Source organism: Xyrauchen texanus, chromosome 26, assembly GCF_025860055.1.
Source record: "Xyrauchen texanus isolate HMW12.3.18 chromosome 26, RBS_HiC_50CHRs, whole genome shotgun sequence".
Classification (NCBI taxonomy): domain Eukaryota; kingdom Metazoa; phylum Chordata; class Actinopteri; order Cypriniformes; family Catostomidae; genus Xyrauchen; species Xyrauchen texanus.
The window spans coordinates 19,047,576-19,058,104 of NC_068301.1; the positions used below are offsets into that span (position 1 = coordinate 19,047,576).

A 10,529-nucleotide genomic window follows, 5' to 3' on the forward strand; every position below is an offset into this window, starting at 1 on the left:
CAACATTAATTGGGGTTTTATTGTGCAAATGTTTGTCATATTTAATGTATTTTTCATTTTAACTCGTTTATTTCATGTTCTTTTGCATTTATTCATTTATATTGACTTTAAGAATGGGGAGGTGAGGGTTCATTTTATTTAAGATAATGGTATGGTCCAAATAGAAAAGGTGGGACATTTTTATATTTACCCCATCCGCCACAAGGAGGAGGAGGACAAAATGCCGAAAATTGTTTGAGCACATGGACAAGGTTGCTAGTGCTGCTGGAGCGCAAAGGAAACTCTGGCCTCCAATGTTTGGGGAGGAGGTACTGCTCTTGGTACCAAAAACAGGTCTAGCTTTGAGACGGTTTACTACTGTAAAATTAGTTTTATGTTTGCTTTTAAACTCTAGTTGCTTGCACATTTTGCTCCTCTAATGAAATAAGCAACTTTTTGGAATGTCATTCCTTCTCTCTGGTGCAATTCTCCTTGTGACTGAATTGGTCTCATCACTTGAATAGAAAATTTTGTAATCTCTCCTTTAGGGATGATCCCTAAAGGAGAGATTACTCCATATGCTGAATGCATAAAAAAAGTAGCAGATACATCCAGATCCCACAGTGCTACAGAGAACACTGGAAATCTTGTTTTTAGCCATCTCTGTGAAATTTTTCAAGATCTATGAACATGTTAGGTTGTTTTTGGGCTTGTTTTAAATTGCAATGTCGTGTTCTAAGTATGTGCAATTTCCCACATTCTGTTTATGTTTCAGTAAGTAATAAGCGAAAACGTTCACCCCCAAGTAACGTACATAGATATTTTTGTCAGGTTTTCGTTTATTGCCTCCTGAAACAAACAGAATATGGGAAATGGCATGTCGTTACTCACAGCAGATGATCCAGAATTAAAACCAGATCAAGAACAACGTAACAATGTACAGAGATGTTTAAATAATCCACACAGAGCGACATGAGCTTGGCTCTCACCTGCTCTCACTCACACAGACACGTTGTGTGCGCACTAGGTATATATCGGTTTCAAGATTTCACAATATACCTCGGTTTTAACAGACTATTATCATACTGTTGAAATCTTCTCATTGATGGTATTGCATAAATATAAAGACAGATTTCAGAACTTTCCTAAAAATGCTGTTAGAAGTGCAGCACAAGCAGAGCGCACCATGAATGCTGCACGGCCCCTTCATAAATGCTGCACGGGCGCATCATACAGACATGTCCGAGCCCCATTTCCGCCATCAAATTGGTTTAAATCCGCTGTCTGGGATTACTTTGGTTGTTAATGACTCACCAGGCACCATCAACGTTGATGGTTACCCAGTCTGTAAAGTTTGTCGCAAAAAAGGATCGGCTCAGGCGGGAAACACCTCAAACCTTAAGCACAATGTCTGTGAGAACCATTCCACAGAATTTGAGATGTAAGTGGAAATACAGTATACAGAATAATAAATTATAGTCTCTGCTTCATAAAAAACACCAGATTCAATGTAGTTTTACATGATTTGTAATTACTAGGTAGGCTAAAGTTAGGTTTATGCTTTCTGTCACATTCACAAAGGCAGCAAACGTATTTAAACAATGTCAACATTGATGTGCCAACTGTTTGTTCATTTGTTAAAGTGCAGTGCAACAGTAGGCCAACAATGTGTTTGATACTATTAAAAATATATTATACTTGTAAAACATAGTACTAAATAGGGTTTACAAAGTGCATGACTTTCTGTGTGCAGGTAATTGACATTGAAATTTACAGTGAAACTGAGGAAGAAATTGTCAGTATTGGACAAAATGCCATTAAATAAACTGCAAATGAATAATATATTTTCCGTAGGTATTGTTTAGAATTAAACTAAAATCACAAAAGCAACAAAATTACTCAATGCATCCAAATGTAAATCTGAAGTATTAACCTGTGCAATAATCATTACAAATTATTCCAATTCAATTTAATAAATACTAAAATAACAATATATATACACCTTTTTTTTTCATTTTAATCATCTGACTAATGTACATGTTGCAATTTTTTATTGTTTTATTGTTCTTTTTGTTACCTTGTCGGATTAAGAGAGTGTCCTGATGTTCAAGATCAAAAATTTAAGGATTAACGTTGAAGAAATCCAAAATAAAGTTCAAGAATTGATTATAACTGGAATATTTCTCTGTGTATTTAGCAGACATTTCATAACCAAATATTAAAATGCTAATAACATCAATACACCTAAATACTGCAACACCGTGGTAATTTTTGTGATGGTTATTATACTGTGAAAATGTCATACGTTATGCCCATAGTGTGCATGCACAGTGTCACTTGAGACTGCACTAATCTCTGCCTGAATGAAAGACGCTGCAGGCAGTCAGAGATTCTTTGCCGCAATCAAATAAAACGTAACAAATTATCCGTGAAAATGTTGATGCAATAATATTTCGACTATGCGATAATTTATATCAGCCGCCGATATATCATGTATCCCTACAACAAAACTATGTTTATTCTTGCCTTCAGGATGAGCAACAGAATCCATGCTGCCATCTACGTCAAAATTATCTTCCATACGTAGTTCAGCCTGTCCAGGTTCATCCTAAAAGGTAGAAAATAAATAATTAGCTAGTATTGACATGTCAATAGAAGTTATAGCAAGGTTTTTAGTAACACAAATTTCTATCACAATGGCATAGAATTACATGGTGTTGTGCATTTTCATCAAGTGGAGCATTATTTCTTCATTAGATTGATAATAAATACAAAACAACCCATTCAATTTCAACTTGTGACAAAACAGGTATGCAAGGACTTACCGATTGATAGTACCATGTGGGAGGAAGGGCATAGTAGGCCCCTAAAGATGATGAACTTGTAGATGGTTCTGAATTTGGAACGGTCAAAATAAGCTTTGACTGAAGTTCCCCATGTGGTCCAATTTGAAGATATGAACCACTCACAGTCTCCTAAAGCAATCAATTATGATTTTTTTTAGAGATGAGGTTACAGAGCATGTTGTATCAGAGATAAAGTGAACTGAAACTGAATGCATAGTACATCTAACAGTCAAACTGTAATAAATATTAGAGGTCAAGTGATTGTCGATTTTGCAGATACTGATAACTATATTGGCCGATTAATCCGTTATTGTAGTTTTTAAAATGGATTTATTGAATATTAAAAAATGTCCTTAGTCTATTCTTAATGTGATGGACACAGACATAGAGGCTATAAGAGTCCAAAATTAGGAAAATCCCAGGTTTATGTGCTAGTAAAATCCCAATCATAACCAGAAAAAAAAATGAAGATTGTGCATAACAGGACTTTTAACTATAAACAAGCCAGAAACACACTTGGAACTGGGGATATTGAAATGTCTGCACTTTCAAACAAAACATACACTCATTTACAATGTATTACAATTAAAAAAAATACTATAAATTAAACGTCATATGGGCAAGTAAATACTGTATGAGCAGTAATTCAATAACAGTAGATCAATCATCTAACAATAGTAGATCAACTAAGTTTGCTTTTCAGTTGTCCAGTGTTCCGGTATTACAATTTATCAATACTTTTCATGTCATAGTCAACATGAACTCAAATCAATAAAAGGATCTATAAATAAACTTTCAATAATGTATATGATTCATACGTGACTTTTTTCTGCATTTAGTGTTAAAAAAAAAAAATAATTAAAATCACGATTTAGACCATAAAAGTAAATATCCAAATGAAGCTTTTATAGCCTATATATTCATCATATTTAGAAATTTGGCCACAGAGGAACATTGAGCAAGAGGAGAAAAAAAAAAAAAAATCTGCAGCAATCCATGTTGATTTTTTAATGTAACCGATAGTTCCAAAAAGCAAAAATCAGCATGGCTTAATCGGTAAAACAGATATATCAGTCGAACTCCAGTTCAGCACTGTGAAAAAGTATGTGGCCCCTTCCTGATTTCTTCTATTTTTCATACAAAATTGTTTTATCATCAAACGAGCTATAAAACAAAGGTTATCCGAGTAAACACAAAATACAGTTTTCGAATATATTTTTTTACTGAAGCAAAAAATGATCAAACACATACACTCACCTAAAGGATTATTAGGAACACCATACTAATACTGTGTTTGATCCCCTTTCGCCTTCAGAACTGCCTTAATTCTACGTGGCATTGATTCAACAAGGTGCTGAAAGCATTCTTTAGAAATGTTGGCCCATATTGATAGGATAGCATCTTGCAGTTGGAGATTTGTGGGATGCACATCCAGGGCACGAAGCTCCCGTTCCACCACATCCCAAAGATGCTCTATTGGGTTGAGATCTGGTGACTGTGGGGGCCATTTTAGTACAGCGAACTCATTGTCATGTTCAAGAAACCAATTTGAAATGATTCGAGCTTTGTGACATGGTGCATTATCCTGCTGGAAGTAGCCATCAGAGGATGGGTACATGGTGGCCATAAAGGGATGGACATGGTCAGAAACAATGTTCAGGTAGGCCGTGGCATTTAAACGATGCCCAATTGGCACTAAGGGGCCTAAAGTCTGCCAAGAAAACATCCCCCACACCATTACACCACCACCACCAGCCTGCACAGTGGTAACAAGGCATGATGGATCCATGTTCTCATTCTGTTTACGCCAAATTCTGACTCTACCATCTGAATGTCTCAACAGAAATCGAGACTCATCAGACCAGGTAACATTTTTCCAGTCTTCAACTGTCCAATTTTGGTGAGCTCTTGCAAATTGTAGCCTTTTTTTCCTATTTGTAGTGGAGATGAGTGGTACCCGGTGGGGTCTTCTGCTGTTGTAGCCCATCCGCCTCAAGGTTGTGCGTGTTGTGGCTTCACAAATGCTTTGCTGCATACCTCGGTTGTAACGAGTGGTTATTTCAGGCAAAGTTGCTCTTCTATCAGCTTGAATCAGTCGGCCCATTCTCCTCTGACCTCTAGCATCAACAAGGCATTTTTGCCCACAGGACTGCCGCATACTGGATGTTTTTCCCTTTTCACACCATTCTTTGTAAACCCTAGAAATGGTTGTGCGTGAAAATCCCAATAACTGAGCAGATTGTGAAATACTCAGACCGGCCCGTCTGGCACCAACAACCATGCCACGCTCAAAATTGCTTAAATCACCTTTCTTTCCCATTCTGACATTCAGTTTGGAGTTCAGGAGATTGTCTTGACCAGGACCACACCCCTAAATGCATTGAAGCAACTGCCATGTGATTGGTTGATTAGATAATTGCGTTAATGAGAAATTGAACAGGTGTTCCTAATAATCCTTTAGGTGAGTGTATATCACCCATGTAAAAATCTAACTGCCCCCTTAAACTTAATAGCTGACTGTGCCACTTTTAGCAGCAACAACTACAACCAAATGCTTCCGATAATCAGTCTTTCACAACGATGTGGTGGAATTCTGGCCCACTCTTTGTCCACCACCATGCTTGACCGTAGGCATGATGTTCTTTTTGTGGAATTCTGTGTTTGATTTACACCAAATTTTACGGGACCCCTGCAGGGCTCGACAATACGGACTGCCCGATGGCCCGAAGCCAGTGAGAGAAAGATTCAGGCCAGCTTCAAGAACTGTCACTTGCCCGATCGTGCCAGTGCTGCATTTATAACATTAGTGCAAGCAAGCAAGAAGCAGGAAAGAGAGCACAAAAATTACACTGAGTGAACGAAGTCTTCTAAGGAGCGAGCGAGAGTATATTTATCTTGCACTGATGAACAATATACTGGACACGCCAAGGCACAGTCGCATGCAAGCACAAGATTGTGCAGACACGGAGCACACTCTGCTAGCGCTGTCCTCTCTCTTTTCCAAGTGTCTTAGTAGCAGCTATTACCAATGTGTAGAAAATAGCAGGAAAAAAAACCCATTTAATGAATTTCGTAGTGGGACTTAACGTCTTGTGCAACATTTTAAGTATGCCTGCACATTCCGTGTTCACAGTGCGCGAAATCCCTACATGTTTTCGTTTTTATGAAATGTTTATGTTGGTGAAAATTAGTAATCCACACATTGGAACACAAGAAATCAACAGTTTCTTTCTTTCTTTTTCTATAGGACTGAAAATCTATGTCTCTCGGTGCATATGTCTCATCATCATCATCTCTCACAGTGCAGTGTAGTCTGTTTAACATGCATGCACTCTCATAAAGGGGCTAGTTTTATTCCCAATGTAAAAAACAAAAATGTTCTCTCATTAATTCGTCTTTAGAGATGAAGCGCCGAATGAGAAGTAATAAACTTTGTTAAACCCCAGTTATACACGTGTCTGGAAATCAATATCCAAAAAGTATACATTTAATTAGGTAATGTTTCAAAACGTAAACATTAATTCGACATGATAATGGCATTTGCTATGAAAAGAAGCAATATCACTATGGCTATTATTACCAGAGCTGTACAGCTGCAGGGTGAAAATGAATAATTGAAAATTAATATCCTCATAAAACACCTGTTACATTTCTCATTTCTGGACCATACAGGTATTTTTGTTTTTGTTCTTTGTATATCAGTCAGTGTTGGTCTTGTTTGGGTTGTCTGATTTCAAGTTATATACACATTGTTAATTTACAGATTAGGCCTAATATCTATCTACTGTATATTACACATCACAACCGATTTAGTGGGAAGTCTGTTCTCTCAGCCAATAATAAAATGTTTTACTCAGTGACTAAATTGTATCTTTCTTGTGAAAACACTACACATGGGCAAAAGTTACATGACAGCATGACTAAATGGGTGACAGAAAACCCATCATCTCCTCCACAGAACTCTTGGTTTAAAAGCCTGTGTAAATGGCAGGATGGCTGAGGTTAATAGGATGCATTTATGAATTGATATCTGTAAAGCACATATATGGGATTACAAATCATATCTTGCAAATGATAAATGTGATTACATTTGTTTTTATTGTATTTGTATACATTTTTCATTGTATTTTTTTCTCCCCAATTTAGAATGCCCAATTCCCAATGCGCTCCAAGTCCTCGTGGTGGCATAGCGACTTGCCTCAATCCGGGTGGTGGAGGACGAAACTCAATCGCCTCCACGTCTGAGTCTATTAACCCATGAATCTCATCACGTAGCTTGAGTACATTTCTATGGAGACATAGCACATGTGGAGGCTTCACGCTATTCTCTGTGGCATCCACGCACAACTCCCCACACATCGAGAGCGAACCACATTATAGTGACCACAAGGAGGTTACACCATGTGACTCTTTTTGAACCACAAGGAGGTTACCCCATTTGACATTATTGTGTTGGGGCCAGTAAAAATCTGAAGCGCTGGCCTAACCATGCCAGTAGAAAAAATCCTTAACATTGAGCCCTGCCAGTCTTCTAAACAGTTCCACTTTTGACTCATCAGTCCACAGAACATTCTCCTAAAAGGTTTGAGGATCATCAATGTATGTATTGCCAAAATTCAGACAAGTCTTAATGTTCTTCTTGTATAGCAGTGGTTTTCGCCATGCCACTATTCCATGGATGCCACTATTATTATTGATGCGAGAGAGGCCTGCAGTTCCTTGGATGTTGTACTTGGCTTTTTTGTGTCTTCCTAGAGGAGTTGTCGCTGTGCTCTTGGAGGAATTTTGGAAGGTCAGCAACTTCTGGGAAGGTTCACTACTGTGCCAGGTTCACTCCATTTGGAGATAATGGTTCTCATTGTGGTTCTTTGGTGTGTCAAGAGTCTTTTAAATAGCTTTGTAATCCTTCCCCAAATTATGTATTTCAATCACATTTTTCCTCACCATTTCTGGAATTTCTATTGACCCTGGCATAGTGTGCTACTGGGTAAGATCTTTTATCCAACTTCATGCTGCTGAAAAAGTTCTATTTAGGTGTCGATTTGATTGAACAGGGCTGGCATTAATCAGGACTAGGTGTGTCCAGTCCAGCTGAACCCCATTATGAATGCAGTTTCATAAATTTTAGGATTTAGTAACTAAGGGGGCACAACACTTTTCACACAGGCCCAGTTGGTATTGGACAACAGTTTTGCTGAAATAAATAACATTATCTTTAAAAAAAAAAAAAAAAAAAGTGTTTACTCAGATTGCCTTTGATTCGTGTTAGATTCTGTTAGAATTTTTGAAACAATTTAGGATGAGATGTATACAAAAAGAAATATAATACCTTTTCACCGCACTGTAAATTATATTAAAAATATTATTTGTCCTGAACATGCCAGTGCATGCAAGGCAACAAAATAGAGTTAAAGAAAAGGTTCACCAAATTATGTAATAATTTACTCACTTTAAATGTAATTTTAAACCTGTGTGCTGTTATTATTTCCGCAGCTGTTTTCCACGCAGCTACTGTTCATATTGACCACCTCTAAAAAGCTAAAAATGGACCAAAACAACAGCATAAATGTGGCCAATACGACTTGTTTGATTTAAAACCCTTTGAAACGTTCATACGTTTGTGGAACAGACCGAAATTATAAGACATTCTTCGCCTATAATCTTCCTCTCTGCTGCAGCTCGACAGCTCTCAAAACAAAATACGGCGCGGCTTTAACGTCATGACGTCTGATCACGAGACAAGCGAGAACCACTGTGTCTGGAAAATACTGTACTGCCACCGTATGGAAAATAACTGTAGAACTGCGTGTTCCATGGGAACATTTACAGCATACGGGATTGGGACGCCAAGAGGATGGCAATTTTAGATTTTGGGTGTATTATTTCTTTAAAATACGAGTAGGAAAGACGACTGATCGCAATTCAATATGCAAATAGCACAATACATAATCAAATGTCATTCTAACAACGCAAGTCATTGAGAGAATTTCAACTAAATACCTGACTTTTTTGTTTACAAAACCAAAATAGATTGCAAAAGTGGCGTTAGAGGTCCTAAAACCCTAACAATTTTTTTTTTAACAATATCAAGCACTGCAAATACCTTTTTGAAACTGCGCTTGACCCTGTCCAAAAACACAAAAATGTGTTTGTTTTTAACTGCCCATCAAAACAGTCGGGCTAATCAATCAGTTCCACACATACCTCGGTTCGATTTACAGATTGCCCAGGCACAGCTGTTGCTCTGAGAAGTCGTCGTTTTGTTCCCGGGACGGCACTGAAATCGTCAGGCGAGAAATGATCACCGCACACCCTCAGTGTGCGGAGACCTTCAATGGGTGAGTCCAGATCCCGGCGAAGAGCGAGCAGCCACAGCGCCAGTCTCCCGCGATCATGCAGCGGTAACGTGTGGAAAGTCAAACTTTCCTCCTGTGATGATGCTTGTCGGAGTCTCAGCGGTTTCTCTCTGTTGGAGCATCCAGGAAAAGCGCACACTCGTACCATTTTAAATAATCAACAAATGTGTCTCGGAGGGACTCACTGCACGCGAAATCAATGTGGATTTATGTGCAAGTTTGGACAGGTAGAAAATTGAACTAGATTTGAGAGCTATGGCGCGAGGCGGCAAGATTATCACATTTCGGTATATTCCTCTCATAAAGCAGCTGTATGGCTTTGGATACAGCGAACGAATTACATGGACCACTATTATGTTGATTTTTGCCCGTTTTGCAGCTTAACAGTCGTCGTCTCCATCCACTTTCGTTGTACGGAAATGAGCCGTTGCTAGATTCTTCGTGTGTTTTATGGTGTTAGGCGAACCAACATATTGACGCCACCTGCTGGAATGGATCTTCAACGTTGAATAAATTAATACATAAAATAGACGTTCTGAATCCATTTTTAACAATTTACCAGTTTGTTTTAAACTCTACACGGCCTGAACTATTACTTAGGAGAATAGAGATGTTGTTACTTCTCATTGAGCCTCATTTATGTTACTATAAATCTCATTGAGATTTATAGTAAAAAAGGACTGTAGTGTATTAACTGGAGACTTATGAATTACTATTATGCAGTTTGTTTTTATGCTTTTTGGACATTCAATGTTCAGGCCACCATTCACTTGTATTGTCTACCTACTGAGCTGAGATATTCTCCTAAAACTTTAGGAGTCTGTGTTCTGCAGAAGAAAGAAAGTCATACACATCTTGGATGACACGAGGGTGAGTAAATGATGAGATAAATTTCATTTTTGGGTGAACTATCCTTTTAAAGCATGTTGTGGATGTATACAGCCTTTCGTGACATGCTGAAGATCTTTTTGGTAACTATAATTACTACATATACACATGCATGATTAATCCAAATGCAAGGAAAAATATTTATGTAAAAAATAAATTGCTCAGTTGTTTTCAAGTATTCACTAGATAATTGTTAGGTATGTTTTAATACAGATTTGAGAGATTTGGGCTATTCATTGATTTTATATGTCCAGATGTATATTTGAAATATATATATATATATAATATTAAGAAAAAAATGTATTGAAAAGACATTTTATATAGGCTACTGTATACTATATTTGCTATGATTTCTTATATTTTTACTTATTTTGCTAGAGGCATGTCCCTTATTTTCAGCTTGTTTTTCCAGACCAGGTCACGTTTCTCTTGAGATGTGGCATTACTTCAACTGGTGTAT

At 37.6% G+C, this 10,529-nt stretch overlaps 1 protein-coding gene across 1 annotated transcript; it reads right to left on the reverse strand.

The window, feature by feature from the left end:
• Window positions 1-2,278: 2,278 nt before the first annotated feature.
• On the reverse strand, window positions 2,279-9,605 carry LOC127619494 (peroxynitrite isomerase THAP4-like). Its single transcript, XM_052092333.1, has 4 exons — window positions 9,030-9,605; window positions 2,805-2,954; window positions 2,506-2,587; window positions 2,279-2,352 (listed from the first exon to the last, which is right to left on the reverse strand). The coding sequence occupies exons 1-4, from the start codon at window positions 9,327-9,329 to the stop codon at window positions 2,279-2,281; spliced, it is 606 nt and encodes a 201-aa protein (XP_051948293.1). The 5' UTR covers window positions 9,330-9,605.
• Window positions 9,606-10,529: the final 924 nt, after the last annotated feature.